Source organism: Erythrolamprus reginae, chromosome 13, assembly GCF_031021105.1.
Source record: "Erythrolamprus reginae isolate rEryReg1 chromosome 13, rEryReg1.hap1, whole genome shotgun sequence".
Taxonomy (NCBI): domain Eukaryota; kingdom Metazoa; phylum Chordata; class Lepidosauria; order Squamata; family Dipsadidae; genus Erythrolamprus; species Erythrolamprus reginae.
In genome coordinates, this window is record NC_091962.1 from 11790619 (window position 1) to 11808629 (window position 18011).

General features: G+C 47.0%; 1 protein-coding gene across 3 annotated transcripts in view; it reads right to left on the reverse strand.

Annotated features, from left to right (window-relative positions):
• Nucleotides 1-18011, reverse strand: part of KCNN3 (potassium calcium-activated channel subfamily N member 3) — a 63264-nt gene that overhangs the window by 5398 nt on the left and 39855 nt on the right. For 2 of the 3 annotated variants that reach the window (XR_011560479.1, XR_011560478.1), the window contains 3 exons: nucleotides 13576-13703; nucleotides 11351-11420; nucleotides 5868-6280 (listed from right to left, as the gene is read on the reverse strand). Coding sequence is in view for 1 of the 3 variants with exons in the window: in XM_070766026.1 (XP_070622127.1) it covers nucleotides 5984-6280; nucleotides 11351-11420; nucleotides 13576-13703 (495 nt within the window). In the remaining 2 variants the exon portion in view is untranslated. Of the gene's footprint in view, nucleotides 1-5650; nucleotides 6281-11350; nucleotides 11421-13575; nucleotides 13704-18011 lie in introns of those variants that run through there. The other variant, XM_070766026.1, reaches the window with a different exon arrangement.

Here is an 18011-nt window from a genome sequence, read left to right on the forward strand (position 1 = left end):
GAGGCCCCACGGAGGCTTCTTCCCACCTTTTCCGGACCTGTTTCCTCTGAAGAGATTCCTAGAGAGGCCCCATGGAGGCTTCTCCCTGCCTTTACCGGCCCTGTTTACTCCCAGGGGATTCCTAGAGAGGCCCCATGGAGGCTTCTTCCCACCTTTTCCAGACCTGTTTCCTCTGAAGAGATTCCTAGAGAGGCCCCCCAGAGGCTTCTCCCCGTCTTTTCCGGTTACAGTTTCGGAGGCTCGAGTCTGTAAGTGGAAAATTGTTCTTGAGAAGAGGCAAAAAAAATCTTGAACACCCGGTTCGTATCTAGAAAAGTTCGTAACTAGAGGCCTTCGTAGGTAGAGGTACCACTGCATTGGACAAAGAAGGAAGTCGTTGTCCAAGGTACTGAAGGGATTGTGAATTGCATTGCCATTTAAGGCACAATGTCCCCCAACTGAGTCTATATTTTGGGGAAGGGTCAAATTATGTCCACGAGCCTCTCTAGGACGGTTAATCAATTTGGGTATATAAAATAAATTTCCGTCGCTAAATTTCTCTTCTTCACACATCCACAAACCCCCAAAGGCCGAAAATTGATCGCATGCAAAACCTTTTTTTCAAAAATGGGGCCAATCAGCATCCTGGAAGAGCTCAGCGGAGGCACCCATATTTTATGCTCTTGCAAAAAATAAAATTAAAAATTAAAAAAAAAATCAAAATTATACAGCAGGCTCTGGCCTAACCGTTCTAAATATGGCACTGCTGGCCAAGAGAGGTTGTATTTCTGCCAATTAGGCCTGTAACTCAAAATAGCCAATCGGTGCCAGATTTATAGCCTATGATAAGGCAGCTGGAGTCTTTCCAAAGATCGAAATGACCAGGACTCTTCAGGAAGGAGAAAGGGATGGGAATTGGAGGCGAGGGAAGGAAGGAAGGAAGTTAGGAAAGAAGAAAGGATGGAGGGGGGGAGGGAAGGAAGGAAGATGGAAATTAAGGGAAGAAAGGAAGGAAGGAGGTGGGAATTAGGGGAAGGAGGGAAGGAAAGACGGACAGAAGGAAGGAAGATGGGAAGGAGTGGGAAGGAAGGAAGGAAGGAAGATAGGAATGGGAAGGAAGGAAGGAAGACAGAAATGAACAAAAGAAGGAAGAAAATAAGAAAGGAAGGAAGGAAGGAAAGAAAGAAAGGGAAGGAAGGAAGATAGGAATGAGCAGAAGAAGGAAGAAAAGAAGTAAGAAAAGAAGTAAGTAAGGAAGGAAGGAAAGAACAGAATAACAGAACTGGAAGGGACCTTGGAGGTCTTCTAGTCTGAACCTCTACTCAAGAAGGAGACTATAGCATTTCAAACAGGTGCCTGTCCAGTCTCTTAAGGAAGGAAGGAAGGAGGGAAGGAGGGAGGGAGGGAGGGAAGGAAGGGGGGAGGGAGGGAAGGAAGGATGGAAATTTCTGAGAAGTATGTCAATTGCAAGAATGTTCAAGAAGGAAGGAAGGAAGGAAGGAAGGAAGGAAGGAAGGAAGGAAGGAAGATAGGAATGATCAAAAAAGGAAGAAAAGAAGGAAAGAAAGGGAAGGAAGGAAGGAAGATAGGAACGAGTAGAAGGAGGAAGAAAACAAGGAAGGAAAGAAAGAATGAACGGAAGGAAGGAAGGAGAGAAGGAAGGAAGATAGGAATGAGGAGAAGAAGGAAGAAAATAAGGAAAGGAAGGAAGGAAGATGGGAATGAGAAGGAAGGAAGTCAGGCTTGGGAGCCAAGAGCCAAACCTAAACCCCTACAGGTAAATCCTCAACCTACATTCATTGATTAATTTAGTGAATGCTGTTCTAACAAAGTTATAAACAGCCCTGGGGTGGGGGGGAGAGGACCTACGACCGTTTTTCACCCTTACGACCAAACGCAGCCCCTCCCTAGCCACGTGATCAAAATCCAGACTTTTCCAAACGGTTCCTATTTATGCCGGATGTTTGGGGTGGGGGCTGTCTGTCACCCAATGGCCGCATATGTATCCCCCCCACTTAAAACGGACAGCGGCGAGAACGTTGGTCAATCACGGGCCAAATCTCGCTTTCCCCAACGTCTCTCTTTGGCAGGAGAGGGTGGTTTTTTTTGCAGCATTGTGGACATAATTTGGAGGACTAGCCAGAACCCGGCTGGGGAAACCCAGCTTGGACTTTTGCAAAAGGTGGGTGGGTGGGGTCTCTAAGCTGCACCCCTTCCTCAAAATCCAGGCTTGAATGACGGGCACGCCAGGAGAAAGGATGGGGAGACTGGGCCTTTGTCTTCGCCCTAGCCAACTGGGCCCAAAGGGGGTTGCAAAGGGGCTGAGAGAATGGGGAGGGGGGGGTGTATGCCTTGCACCCCCCCTTCCCCGTCCTCCGGTTCCTAAGCAACCGAAATTGCTCCAAACGAGCCACCTACTATAAACGGAAAATTGGCAGCCTCTGGGTTTTTTTTCCCCTCTCTCTCTCTGTTTAATCCTCTCCTGCTTTTGTGATGCTCGAAAACGCCACCCAGCTGTTGGAAAGCACAAAAATAAAGAGAAATATAATAAAGAAGAAAAGAGAAATGGATTTTTTTTCCCTCCCCCCTAAATGTACAAAAAAGAAAGGGGGAAAAATTACAGGCTCCTGGCGGGGTTTTTTTTTTTTTTTTAAACTCCCAGGATTTTTTGGGGCTGACAATTAACTCGGCGCAGCAGGACGGCACGTTAATTAACAGCGGGCCCGGGCAATTACCGCCCAGTTCAAAAAGACGTGAAATGTCACCTCTTTGGCTTTTTGTTCCCTGGAAAATCCAGCGCTCCTCCTTTTCGCAGGAGGGTGGGCCAAGTGAATGGAGGGCCTTCCTCCTCCTCCTCTTCCTCCCGGCCACCTTCGGGGGTTTGAGCCCAGAGATGCCTGGGCTTCTGCCAGCTACGATAGATTCCTTTTCTCCCCGGCGTTTCCATTTTAAATAAACGTACAAAGAAATTTTTTTTTTAAAAAAAAGGACAAGGAAAGAGGCAGGGAAGCCTGGCGTTCGATTGGGTTTGGGGTGGGTTTTTTTTTTTTAAATAAAAACAGCCAAAAAAGATCAGCTCGTTTTCGAAAAAGAGCAGAGGCTGCAAGGAGTTTAGACTTTGCTTTTGGCACATACGTGTATATGTGTGTTTGTGTGTCTATTTATGTATACCTATTTTTTATTTATTTATTTATTTATTAGATTTGTATGCCGCCCCTCTCCGAAGACTCATTCCTATCTTCCTTCCTTCCCTTTCTTTCTTTCCTTCCTTTCTTATTTTCTTCCTTCTTTTGCTCATTCCTGTCTTCCTTCCTTCCCTTTCTTTCTTTCCTTCCTTTCTTATTTTCTTCCTTCTTTTGCTCATTCCTGTCTTCCTTCCTTCCCTTTCTTTCTTCCTTCTTTTGCTCATTCCTGTCTTCCTGTCTTCCTTCCCTTTCTTTCTTTCTTTCTTTCTTTCTTATTTTCTTCCTTCTTTTGCTCATTCCTGTCTTCCTTCCTTCCCTTTCTTTCTTTCCTTCCTTTCTTATTTTCTTCCTTCTTTTGCTCATTCCTGTCTTCCTTCCTTCCCTTTCTTTCTTTCCTTCCTTATTTTCTTCCTTTTTTTCTCATTCCTATCTTCCTTCCTTCCCACTCCTTCCCATCTTCCTTCCTTCTGTCCGTCTTTCTTTCCTTCCTTCCTTCCCCTAATTCCCAGCTCCTTCCTCCCTTCCTTCTCTTAATTTCCATCTTCCTTCCTTCCTTCCCTCCCCACTCCATCCGAAGATTTTTCCCTCCATTTGGATCCCAGTAGGCACATGGGAAGGATGCTGGGCTGGGCGGTACCCACGTCACCATCATCCCCAGCCAAACCCAAGAGTCTGGCTCCCCCTTTTCGGCCCCTTAACATCAGAAATCCAGTGAAAAAAATAATAATTAAAAAATAAAACAGCCGCGCTTGAACCAAAAGCTCCCTCCCTTTCCCAGAAAATGGCAACCCTATCTATCCCCTTTGTGGTGGGGTTTATCGGACGCTTGGAAGTCCAGCTAAATTTAAGACTTTTAAGAAACACACCCCCTCCCCCCAAAAATGGGAGAACTAAGGTTAGGCCGGAGTAGAGTAGCGGGTTCAAAACCGTCTTGGGAGGCGGGAGAATGGGGCAATTTTTTGGCGTGCTTCCCCCACCGAAGGAATTGTACAACCTTTGCCACAATATTTTCCCCAGGGAGGGATGCCTCCAGGGGTGGGCAACAGGCAGGACGGGGTGGAAGGCAGTTCCACCGGCAGAAGTGAAGATGCGTGTGCAGCTCCAACTGATTGGCGGCTGTCACTTCCTGGATTACTGGTCTCGGCTGGGATCTGCTTTTTTCCCCTGCTGCTACTACTGCATCTGCGCTCCTTGCTTTTTGCCTCTTTCCTCCTTCCTGGCCTCGGACGAGCTTCCCTCTCTCCTGCCCGGCTCCCCTCCAGCCTCACGCGGCTACCTCCGGCCTGGGGTCCAAGCAGAAGCCATGGGTGGAAGCGGCGCTGGCCGCATTTATGCTTCCGGGAGCACCCGTTCGCCTGAGGCGGGAGGAGGGGCCACCCAGGAAGGAACCGCAAAGCAAATTGTCACCCCAGCGAGCGACACTGGTTAGGTTGTAAGTCGACGACTTAGCAGTTCACTTGAAGGATGACGCTCGTTCAAGCCACTCCCACCTGGTCACACGGCCGGCATGCCACTCCTGCCCAGTCACGTGACCATTAAGCCACACCCACAAAATAAGCCACACCTACAGTGCGCCAGTCAAAATTTTGGCTGCCTGTGACTGGATGCATCCCTGACAATTCTGCAGGGCCGAAGCCTCTGACACATACAAACACACACACCCCACCCCCAAAGAGTGCCTTCCAAAATGCAGGAAATTGGGGTTTTCTTCCCCCCCCCACCTCCGTCTCCCCTCCACACACAGGCAAATGGGGGGGGCTCCTTTGGATCTGTTTCGAGGGGATGCAGCCCCGAGGAAGGAGGCCATGCCAGCTGTAAGGACTGGGGGGGGGGGGGGAGCTAGCCAGGGTTGACCTGTTGCGACCCCCCCAACACTCCCAGGTGGGATGGAAAATTCGGAAGAGCCATGAACCAAAAAAGGAAGGAAGGCGCCTCTCATTTGGTTTGCCCACCCATCCTCTCGGCTTCTTCATGGTGACATTCGTGGTGACGAAAGAAGGAAGGAAGGAGGGAGGGAGGGAGGGAAGAAGGAAGGAAATAGAATAGAGAAGTAAGGAAGGATAGACTAGGAAGGAAGGATGGAAGGATAGAGAAGGAAGAAGGAGGGAAGGAAGGAGGAGGAAGGAATTGAAGGAAGGGGAGGATGGGCAGGAAGGTAAAATGGAAAGAAGGAATAGAAAAGGAAGGGACTTGGAGGGGAAGGGAGGAAGGGTGGGAGGAAGGAAAAAAGGTGAGGGAGGGAAGGAAGGAAGGAATGGTAAAGGAAGAAAATTGGAGGGGAAGGAAAGAAGGAAGGAAAACAAAGGAAGGGAAAAAGAAGGGAATTGGTGGTGTAGGGAGGGAGGGAGGAAAGATGGAAAGAAGGAATAGAAAAGGAAGAGAATTGGAGGGGAAGGAAGGAAGGAAGGCAGTTGCACAACCCCTTGGGCCTGAAGCCTGGGATCCCCACAGTGAATCGGTCTCCCCCGCCACCCCCCTAGGTCCGGTCCGTCCGTCTCCATCTCAGCGCTGCCCTCGGATTGGCTTTGTTTTCACTTTGAAGACCTGAGATTGAAGGTGGATTCGGAGCCGCCACCAAAACCGGCAGTGGCAGTGGCGGCAGCAGCCAGGAGGGGGTCCGTGCTGGAAAAGACCCTGCCCCTCCAAGCCCGACCCGGAGACCCCTCCCTCCCCTGGTTCAGGGGCCCGGAGCCAAGAGCCTACCATGCGAGCCCCAGGGAGGGGCCCGTGTCCTGGGTTCGAGTCTCTCCTGGGACCGAGTGCGTCCCCCTCCTGCCTTGGCGGTTGTGTGTTTTTGTGTCCGTTGTGTGGTTGCGTCTTCAGCAGCTGCTGGAGCTGGTGTAGGGGGTGGGGAAGGAAGGGGAGCTGACGCCCAGGGGGCTCTCGGAGAGGGGCGTCTGGGAGACCCCCACCACGGCCAGGCCCCCCCGGCCCTCCGTCAAGGCGGTCAGGAGCTGCTGCTGCTGCTGGCGCAAGGTGTCCGTGAGGAGCAGAGGGAGGGCGCGGAAGCTGGCGGCCAGCTGCTCCAGTTTGGTCTCCAGGCCCCCCAGCTGCTTCTCCAGGTCCTCACTGCGGTCGTTGAGCTCCGTGATCAGGTCGTACATGACGTTCTGCATCTGCCAAAGCACAGGAGGGGTCGGTTATACAGACAAGGCTTCACCTTTCTTTCTTTCTTTCCTTTCTTTTTCCCTCCCCTTCCTTCCTTCCTCTCCAATCCCTTCTCTCCAACTCCCTCCCTCTCTCTTTCCTTCCTTCCTTCCCAATTCTCATTCCTCCCTCCTTTGCCTTTCCTCCAACTCCCTTTCCTCCATGTTTCTTTCTTCTTTTTCCTTCCTTCCTTCCTCTTCCTTTAACTCCCTTTCCCCTTCCTCCCTTCCCTTCCTTTCACTCTAATTCCCTTTCCTGCATCTCTTTCCTTCCTTCCTTCCCTTCTCTTCCTTTCCCTCTAACTCCCTTTCCTGCGTCTCTCTTTCCTTCCTTCCTTCCCTTCTCTTCCTTTCCCTCTAACTCCCTTTCCTGCGTCTCTCTTTCCTTCCTTCCTTCCCTTCTCTTCCTTTCCCTCTAACTCCCTTTCCTGCGTCTCTCTTTCCTTCCTTCCTTCCCTTCTCTTCCTTTCCCTCTAACTCCCTTTCCTGCGTCTCTCTTTCCTTCCTTCCTTCCTTCCCTTCTCTTCCTTTCCCTCTAACTCCCTTTCCTGCGTCTCTCTTTCCTTCCTTCCTTCCTTCCCTTCTCTTCCTTTCCCTCTAACTCCCTTTCCTGCGTCTCTCTTTCCTTCCTTCCTTCCCTTCTCTTCCTTTCCCTCTAACTCCCTTTCCTGCATCTCTCTTTCCTTCCTTCCCTTCTCTTCCTTTCCCTCTAACTCCCTTTCCTGCGTCTCTCTTTCCTTCCTTCCCTTCTCTTCCTTTCCCTCTAACTCCCTTTCCTGCGTCTCTCTTTCCTTCCTTCCTTCCTTCCTCTCCAATTCCCCTCCCTCCCCTCCCATTTCCTCCAACTCCCTCTCCATCTCTACTTCCTTCCTTACCTTCTCTACCCTTCCCTCCTTTTCTTCCTTTCCTTTCATTTCTTTTCCTTTCCTCCCCTCCCTATTCACTTGCACTTCTCTTCCTTTTCATTCTGCTCTTTACTTCTATGTATAACCTTAAGTCCTTCGGGACTGGGCGGCATGGGAGTCAAATTAAATAAATCAATAAATAATCCCGAATACTTTTAATCAAAATTGCAACCACACCAAAAAGCCCGTGAACCCCAGCAGCGGCCGTCTGTATCCGGGAGACCTTGAGAGCAAACTCTTCCTGAAGATTTACGATTTGACACATCACCAATCCCAGCTCCACTTCCTCCCCTTTTCTCAACAAAACCTCCTTCGCCTCTTTGCTATCCCCCCCCCCAACCCACTTTTAAAATGTTCCTGGCAAAACTGCCTGTGAAATCTAAGCAAATAAATAAACGTGGGTCCCAATAAACCAGGGGGCAATTATTCCCCCGCCCCCTGTGGCTGGCAAACCTTCCTTCCTTGCTTGCTTCCTGTTCAATGTCTTGGCTATTTCTTTAAAACAAACATCAGGTTTGTTCAAAATCTGCCCAGCAACGGCTAGCAGCCTCCGAGTGAATACAAATACAGTGATCCCCAGGTTATTGCGTCCCCAACCATTGCGAACAGGGTAATTTGCGAATTTTGAACCCGGAAGTCAAAATACCATCTACGCATGCGTGCCCTTTTTTCTATGGGCACGCATGCGTAGATGGCGCCGGGCAGATCAGCTGCTGGGCGGCTACCCTGGGTCTTCCCCCTCTTGCTGGCGGGAGGGCGAAGCCCCCCCCAGCACCCGCTCGCCCGCCCTTCGCCCTTCGCCCGGCCACCCGCTCGCCCACCCGCTCGCCCTTCGCCCGGCCGGCTCCGATCGTTTTAAAGCAGGCGCGCCATTCTCCGCTGACTCCTAGCGAACTTCCCCGCTTTAGGAGTCAGCGGAGAACGGCGCGCCTGCTTTAAAACGATCGGAGCTTTCCAATGAGTCCCGAAGACAAACGTCAAACTTCCGCGTTTGTCTTCGGGACTCATTGGAAAGCCGCGCCGGTGTTTTAAAACGTCGCCGCCGACATGGGGGGCTTGCTAGCACCCCCCCAAACCCGGGTTGGGGGTTCGGGGGGTGCTAGCGAGCCCCCCATGTCGCCGGCGACGTTTTAAAACACCCGCGCCGCCCCCAATCTTCGGCTCCTCGCTAGCGCTGCGGAAGTTAAAAACACCATCTGCACATGCGCAGATGGTGTTTTTACTTCCGCAGCGCTACTTCGTGAAAACCCGCTCGTTGCGGGGGGTCCTGGAACGGAACCCTCGCAACGAGCGGGGGATCACTGTATATATTTTTTTTAAAACAGTTCCTCAGCTCATTGATTCCAAAGTCTGAGCCGTCCGGCCTTTCTTGTCAAAGAATTGCATTATCCCGAAGAATAATATATATGTGTGTGTGTGTGTATACACACACACACACACATATATATATCACATATACATGTGATAGGTAGATATATGAACATGTGTGTGTGTCACATGTTTTTTTTGCTGAATTTGAAAATTAAGGGAGATTAGGATAGATCTATTTCGGCCTTATTTTGGCCTCATCAGCTAGCCATATCCTCACTGGGACTTGAACCTGCAACCTTTGCCTTGTAAGGCAGAGAATTATCCTCTAGGCTACAGTATCCAATCCCTTCAGCTCTGCACCAGGGAAGGGTTACATATTTTTGTGTCGAATCACCCTGGTGTATTGAAGGAACATCACAGCTCCTTATTTGCCTCTCGGCCCAACCCAGGGCCATTTCCAAGGCAGTTAATTTTACTGATAGCCGACAATTCTATCTATCTATCTATATATATCACATCTTTTTGCTGAATTTTTAAAATTAAGAGAGACTAGGATAGCACTATTTTGGTCTTGTTCTGGTCTCATCAGCTAGACATGCCCTTACTGGGATTTGATCCTGGGGCTGAGAATTAACCTCTAGGCCACCAGATCTGATCCCTTCAGCTTTGTACCAGGGAGGGGCTGTATGTTTTTTCTGTTGGATCACCCTGGTATATTGAAGGAAAGAATATTGAAGGAGCTGTGATGTTCCTTCAATATACCAGGGTAATCCAACATGAAAAAAACATATAGCCCCTCCCTGGTACAAAGCTGAAGGGATCAGATCTGGTGGCCTAGAGGTTAATTCTCAGCCCCAGGATCAAATCCCAGTAAGGGATAAATATAAAATTCATCAAAAACATGTGATACAGGCGAGATGAAAGAGGACAGTGGCAAATTGGATGCACTTCGCTCGGTTGTCTTGAGGTCTAGAAACCTGACTTCCCATAAAAGCTTTCCCCAGGGGCCACTCAAAGGTTGGAGGAAGCAAGCCAAGTCAGGAGGGGAGAAGGAACATTGGACTCTGTTGGCATCCTTGCCTGGCAGATTATTTTAAGCCCTTGATTGTATTTTATGGCCTTTAACAAAGAGTGTTTTCCCAAATCCAATGCCGTTTGCTTAAAGGGCCAAGAATAAAAACAACCACTGTGTTATTGGATTTTTTTTCACTCTGTCTGAGGTTTTTCTCCCCCCCCCCCCCCCTTCTGGAACCAATCCTTAAAAAGCTGAGGACTAGCAACTTTGTTTTGCCACTGGGTGTCTATGGGGGAGGGCGGTTTTGAGAAAGAGGTGGGGGCATATTGCAATAGATGTAGATTGTTTTAGGAAGCAAAGAGAAGCAAACATTGTGTGTGTGTGTGTGTGATATTTTGTGTTGATTTCCCAGGAAGGGCTCCAGTCTTTGATGGTCTCCCTGCCTCCATTTCTCTAAAAGCAGGAAGGAAGGAAGGAAGGAAGGAAGGAAGGAAGGAAGGAAGGAAGGAAGGAAGGAAGGAAGGAAGGAAGGAAGGAAGGAAGGAAAGAAGGAAAGAAGGAAAGAAGGAAAGAAGGAAGGAAGGAAAAGGAAAGAAAGAAGGAAAAGAGGATGAAGGAGAAATAGAAGAAAGAGAGAAAGGGAAGGAAAGGACAGGAGAGAGGAGGAAAGAGATAGAGAGGGCAGAGAGGGAGGAAAGAAGAAAAAAGAGAAAGAAAAAGTGGAAGGAGGAAGGAAGGAAGGAGACAGAGGAAAAGATAGAAGGGGGAATAGAAGAAAGAAAAGGACAAAGATGGATGGAAGGAAGGGACAGAGAAATGGATGGATGCATAGAGAGATGGATGAATAGATGAAGAAAGGAAGGAGGCAGAGGAAGAGGGGAAAGAAGAGAAAGGGAAGAAAAAAGACAGAATAGGAAGGGAGGAATGAGGGAGGGAGAGAGAGAAGAGAGGCAAGAAAGAAGAGGAAAGGGAGGAAAAAATAGGAAGGGAGGGAGGAAGGAAGGAGAGGAGGGGGAAATGGAGGAAGGGAGAGAAAGGAACAGAAGGAAGGAAAAAACAGAAAAAACAGAGAAAGAAGGAAAAAACAGAGAAGGGAAAGAAGGGAGGGAGGGCAGAAAAAACAGAGAGAAGGAAGGAGAGAGAGAAGGAAAAAGGCAGGGATGGAGGGAAGGAGGGAGGAAGGAAGGAAAAAAGAGGAGGGAGAAAGACAAAGAGACAGAAGGAAAGAAAGAAAAAGAGAAGGAGAAAGAAGGGGGAACGAAAGAAAGAAAAAGCAGGGATGGAACAAAGGCAAGACCCCCCCACTCAGCCGATATTTCCACCTTCGCAGCCAGCACGCCAACCCCCCCCCCCTCAAGCTGAGTCCCTTGGCACACTCCGGCCCCTCCCCTGCATCTTTCCACACGGTTGCTTGGCAACCAGATGCTTGGGAAAGCCCACCCAAGAGATGAGGGGGGGGGGCCTAAAGTGGGAGGGAGGGAGGGAGGGGGCCGGGAGAGCTCCTCTAGCCAATCACAGCAGCAAAAAAACAAACAAACCTCACACCTAGGTGGGGATTTCTTTCCCCAGTGGTCATCCAAACGGTCCCTCTTTTCTTGCTCTGGGAGAATACGCCAAGAGGGAATTGGCCATAGTTGGATTAGGAAGCCGGGGGGGGCAAAGGACCCCCACAGAGGAGGGTTTCCCTCAAGCAGCCTGGCCACTACAAAGCCCATAATCCTTCCCTCCATTTGGCAACCCCACCAATACCATCTCCTCCTTTCCGGAGTGGGTGGGGGGAAGCTTCAAAGGAAGGCAGCTGTGCGATACCTTGGAAAGATCCACCAAAGTGTTGGCTTGGTCGCTCAACTTCCTTTGTTCCATCTTCACATTCCTTAACCTGGAATAAACGTGAAAAATAGCATTGAGCAATAACATTTAGACTTATAGACCGCTTCCTTGGTGCTTTGACAGCCCTCTCTAAGCGCTTTACAGAGCCAGCCTCTTGCCCCCAACAATCTGGGTCCTCATTTTATCCCCACCCCGGAAGGACGGAAGGCTGAGTCGACCTTGAGCGGGTGGTGAGATTTGAACCGCTGAACTACAGGTAGCAGTTAGCTGAAGTAGCCCGCAGGGCTGCACTCTTAACCACTGCGCCACCCTGACTCTTCCATGTACCCGAGATATTCCCCTGGCTCCCCACCTCTCTCTCTTTCCTTGCCTCTGCTTGGAACAACCTCACTGAGGACTAGAGTCCTGCCTGGGGGGGCCCTTTTCTGGAGGAAAAGTATTATTATTATTATTATTATTATTATTATTATTATATTATTATTATTATTATTATTATTATTATTATATTATTATTATTATTACAAAAAACAATAATACACAGCAAACAAAATTGATATGCCCCCTAACCAGGGGATAAAATAATGTGCTGAAACTGACCAGACGCTAGCCAGATGAATACCTGGTAAACAGATTATTTTCCCTATTTTCATCCCCCCAAACTAAGGTGCATCATATGCAGTGTTCCCTCGATTTTGGCGGGTTCGAACTTCGCGAAAAGTCTATACCACGGTTTTTCAAAAATATGAATTAAAAAATACTTTGCGTTTCCCCCCCCCCATACCACGGTTTTTCCTGCCCGATGACGTCATATGCCATCACCAAACTTTTGTCCACCTTTAATAAATATTTTTTTTAATAAACTTTCATAAATCAACATGGTGAGTAATCATCTGAATGGTTGCTAAGGGAATGGGAAATCGCAATTTAAGGGTTTAAAGGGTTAAGGGAAGGCTTGGGATACTGTTCATAGCCCCAAATAATGTATTTACTTCCGCATCTCTACTTCGCGGAAATTCGACGTTCGCGGGCGGTCTCGGAACGCATCCCCTGCAAAAAGTGAGGGAACACTGTGCTCCAGTGCAATTTATACCCCGAAAAATATGGCATACATCATCATAATAATAGTAATAATATTCTTTACTGGTATATAATAGTATTCTGCCCACTTCTAATTTCTGCCTACATTACCTAACCGTTGATAAAACGAATCCCAAGTTGAAATACATGTTAGTGCCTGAATTTCAAACAGAAGACCACAGGGGGGTGGGAGGAGGTCCAAACAGCCCCCCCCCCCCCGATATGCTTATTTCAGAGCTGTAGTCACTTGGGACAGTCGCTAAACAATTGCAAGACGCGAGTTACCATTATTTATGGGCTAAACCAGTGATTTTCAACCTTTTTTGAGCCATGGCACATTTTTTACATTTATAAAATCCTGGGGCACATTGAGTTGGGGGGGGGGGGGGGCGGCTAAAAAAAGTTTGGACAAAAAATATTTCTCTCTCTTCCTCCCTTCCGCTCTATTTCTCTCTCCCTCCCTCTTTCTCTCCCTTCTTTTTTTTCTCTCTCTCCATCCCTCTTTCTCTCTTCCTTCCTTCCTTCCTCTCTTTTTCACTCTCTTTCTCCCTCCCTTCCTACCTCCCTCTATGTCTTTCTGTCTCCCACCTTCCCTCCCTCTCTTTCTCTCTTTCTTTCTTGCTCTCTCTCTTCCTCTCTCTCTTGCTTGATTTCTCTCTCTTGTTCTTTCTCTCTCTCTTGCTTTCTCTCTCTCTCTCTCTTTCTTCCTTTCTTTTTCTCTCTTGTTTTCTTTCTCTCTTGCTTTCTTTCTCTCTCTCTCTTTCTTTCTCTCTCTTTCTTTCTTTCTCTCTCGTTTTCTTTCTCTCTCTCTCTCTTTCTTCCTTTCTTTCTCTCTCTTGTTTTCTTTCTCTCTTGCTTTCTTTCTCTCTCTCTCTTTCTTTCTTTCTCTCTCTCTTGTTTTCTTTCTCTCTCTGAGCTTCACGGCACACCTGACCATGTCTCACGGCACACTAGTGTGCCGCGGCACACTGGTTGAAAAACACTGGGCTAAACAATATTTTGCGCACACATTTCTCTACTTATCCAAAGTGCCGATTCTATTCAACGGCTCTTCGTAGTGACCCCTTTTTTATTGGGGAGGGGGAATCTGGAAATGAGCACCCCCTGAACCCCCAAAGTCAACCTACTGGTGGATGGCTTGGAGGAATTTTCTCTGGTGCTTCCGGATTTTGCCGTGGTCGATCTTTTTCAACAACTTGGTGTGTTTGTAGATGAGCCAGGTTTCCCGGAGAACGTTAGCCGCGGCATTCTTTATCTGCGAGAGGAAAACATAGTGAATTCTGGGATTTGAAGCCTGCTGGCTGGGGGATTCTGGGAGTTGAAGTCCACCCTCTTAAAGATGCTGGCTGGGGGATTCTGGGAGTGGAAGTCTGTTGCAGTATAGCATAAATGTTAGAATAGGATTATAATTATAATTATATATCTGGACCTCTAGCATAAAGAATACTCTGCTTAGAGGGGACATGATAGCAGTTTACAGATACTTGAGGGGTTGCCACGGTGAGGAGGGGGTCTCTTTATTCCCCAGGGCACCAGAGGGCCGGACGAGGAACAATGGTTGGAAGCTGACCAAGGAGAGATTCAACCTGGAAATAAGGAAGAACTTCCTGACGGTCAGAGCGATCAACCAATGGAACTGCCTGCCAGGGGAGGTGGTGAACTCCCCAACTCTGGACACCTTCAAGAGGAGATTGGACTTCCATTTGGCTGGGGTGCTGTAGGGTTTCCTGCTCAGGCGGGGGGTTGGACTCGATGACCTAGCGGTCCCTTTCAACTCTATTAATAAATAAAATAAATAAATACCCTGATTCTATAACCCAGGACAAGAAGGGCACTAATCTGCCTAATCTGCATTCCTGGCATCACAACAGGGAAACAAAAGGGCTCAAATAAACATCTCACAATAAACAAAGTTTTCACCACTCCCTTATAGGATCAAAGGGGTGAAGCATACAACAGGAGGGACAGGGTAATTAAGGAAGATTAGTGAGATAAGAAGACTTCAGAGAAATTAGGTGTGAGAAACATCTGCTCTTAGGAAGTTTGTAGGAAATTGTTTCTTGATATCTATGGGAAAGGAAAAACTCAAAAGATACGTTTGAAGTTGTGTTGTTGGGTGTATCATTTGACATGTATATGTAATTATCCCCCATTTCCTTATGTTCCTAAATAAAAAGGAGTACGTGGCTCTACACTATGTCACTTCACCCAGAGAGAGAATGTGTCCAGGTTCTTCTTTCTAGGATTCGCGTTCGTGGGTGACCCCACACGGCTGGGTTGCACTTAGCCCCTTTTGAGGACATTGCCCTCACTAGGGACTTTGACAGCATCCACAGAGGTCCTCCCAACTTAAAGCATGCTGGCTGGGGGGTTCTGGGAGTTGAAGTCCACCCTCTTAAAGAAGACTGGCTTCCTGAGTTGGCGCAGAAAGAACATTCTTTGTGGTGCTTTTCTGATGGCGTTTTTGATCTTAAGTGACCATTTCAGGTCTTGAGATACGATCGAACCTAGAAATTTGAATAGTCGACTGTGTTGTCTAGATTAGATTAGATTTATTGGATTTATATGCCGTCCCTCTCCGAAGACTCTAGTGTTGGAAGAGGTAGTAGGATGGGAGGGTTTCTCCTAAAGTCTACCACGATTAAGACAATAAGGCAGGGACGGTAGGCACAACGGTGCGCTTATGCACAACCCTTACAGACCCCTTAGAAATGGGGTGAGGTCCCCCCATTCCTAAAGGGTCTGTAGTATACGAAAGCTCCAGATATTGTCACATTCTCTGCCAATCGGTGAGAAAACGAAGCTAGGAAACATGGCAAAAAAAAACCTCTCCAACCGCTCAAAAAAATCCCAATAATTTTTGAACAAACTGGCTCCAGATGAGTTTATTTCCTTTGGAGAAAGCATGATTTCTGAGTCAGGTGCCCACAAGGGAAGAAGGAAAAAACAAGAAAACCGCGGTCGAATCCCAGCTTGGAAAATCTCTGCCAAAAAATAACACAAAACCCCAGGCATCCCTCTGAGCCTCTTCGGCGTCTAAATCAATTCCCTCTCCAATTAAAAGAGAAGATTTCTCTTCCTTCCAACTCTTGAAGGGCCTCCGAGCTAAGGAGCAACAAAGCCAATTTAACTAACGCTGCCCCCGTACACACACCAAAAAAAAAGAGGAGAAAAATAAAAATAAAATGGTTAAGAAACCAGGCAGCTGGCCACGGAGTCAAAATAAAACATGAGACTAGACTTTCAATCCTGGGCCTAGAAAGATTAAAACTAAGACGCCTTAAACAAGATCTAAGTATTGCCCACAAGATCATATGCTGCAACGTCCTGCCTGTCGGCGACTACTTCAGCTTCAACCACAACAACACAAGAGCACACAACAGATTTAAACTTAATATTAACCGCTCCAAACTTGACTGTAAAAAATATGACTTCAGTAACCGAGTTGTCGAAGCGTGGAACTCATGACCGGACTCCATAGTGTCATCCCCAAACCCCCAACACTTTACCCTTAGATTATCTATGGTTGACCTCTCCAGATTCCTAAGAGGTCAGTAAGGGGCGAGGACAAGTGCACTAGAGTGCCTTCCGTCCTCTGTCCTATTGCTCTCCTATATCTCCTATACCTTTCTTCCATTCCTATATCTCTTCTTCTATTCTTTCATTGATATGTTCTATTACTATATCTTCTTTTCTATTCTTTCTTATATATTTTACTATGAGTATCTCCTCTATAACCTTCATCATGTATTTTACTATGTGTATATAGATATATACCCACTAAAACCCTCATTGTGTGTTGGACAAAATAAATAAATAAATAAATAAATAAATAAATAAATAAATAAATAAATAAATAAATAAATAAATTTGTGAGTGACATAGGGGAAGGTTTGGTAGGGAAGGTTTGCCTATTTGCCGATGACTCTAAAGTGTGCAATAGGGTTGATATTCCTGGAGGCGTCTGTAATATGGTAAATGATTTAGCTTTACTAGATAAATGGTCTAAGCAATGGAAACTGCAGTTTAATGTTTCCAAATGTAAAATAATGCACTTGGGGAAAAGGAATCCTCAATCTGAGTATTGTATTGGCAGTTCAGTGTTGGCAAATACTTCAAAAGAAAAGGATTTAGGGGTAGTGATTTCTGACAGTCTCAAAATGGGTGAACAGTGCAGTCAGGCGGTAGGGAAAGCAAGTAGGATGGTTGGCTGCATAGCTAGAGGTATAACAAGCAGGAAGAGGGAGATTATGATTCCGCTATATAGAATGCTGGTGAGACCACATTTGGAATACTGTGTTCAGTTCTGGAGACCTCACCTACAAAAAGATATTGACAAAATTGAAGGGGTCCAAAGACGGGCTACAAGAATGGTGGAAGGTCTGAAGCATAAAACGTATCAGGAAAGACTTAATGAACTCAATCTGTAGAGTCTGGAGGACAGAAGGAAAAGGGGGGACATGATCGAAACATTTAAATATATTAAAGGGTTAAATAAGGTCCAGGAGGGAAGTGTTTTTAATAGGAAAGTGAACACAAGAACAAGGGGACACAATCTGAAGTTAGTTGGGGGAAAGATCAAAAGCTACATGAGAAAATATTATTTGACTGAAAGAGTAGTAGATCCTTGGAACAAACTTCCAGCAGACGTAGATAAATCCACAGTAACTGAATTTAAACATGCCTGGGATAAACATATATCCATCCTAAGATAAAATACAGAAAATAGTATAAGGGCAGACTAGATGGACCATGAGGTCTTTTTCTGCCGTCAGACTTCTATGTTTCTATGTTTCTAAATAAATAAATAGAAATAAAAATTAGAGGCATTTTTAGAGGGATGTGTGGGGAAAACATCCTTTCATCTTGGGGGAAAATGGAGACTCCAGAAGGGGAATTTGGGGTCTTAAAATCAGAGTTGGGATCCGCTGGTATCTGAAGGGGTGGGATCATTTTTTTTTCTTTGCAAACTCCCCCACAAAATAAGCACTGTGCGCAAAGGAGAAGGCTTGTCCATTCATAAAACATCCAACATGTTGCGAGAAATAAAAAAAAAAAGAAAGCTTCAAAGAAATCCACCTCCTTCGGATCTCCAAGGCTTCGTGCAGTTTCCTTTGAATTTTGATTTTTTTAAAAAAATAATTATTATTATTTCTATTAGTTTTTGCAAGAGGATCAGCCCAATGCAAACCCACGAGTGTGGGCTCTTCAGGATATTTTTTTTTTTCAAATTCCTATTTCTTTTTCCTGAATTCCTATGGTGCTCAAAGGTGCACGAAAGGCGGAGAGGTGGGTTTTTTTAGGGGAGTGGGGTGGAAATAATAATAATACAGTGGTCCCTCTACCTAAGAACGCCCCTACTTACAAACTTTTCTAGGTGTTCAAGATTTTTTTGCCTCTTCCCAAGAACCATTTTCCACTTACAAACCTGAGCCTCCGAAACTGTAACTGGAAAAGGCAGGGAGAAGCCTCCGTGGGGCCTCTCTAGGAATCTCCCGGCAGGAAACAGGGCTGGAAAAGGCGGGGAGAAGCCTCCATGGGGCCTCTCTAGGAATCTCCCGGC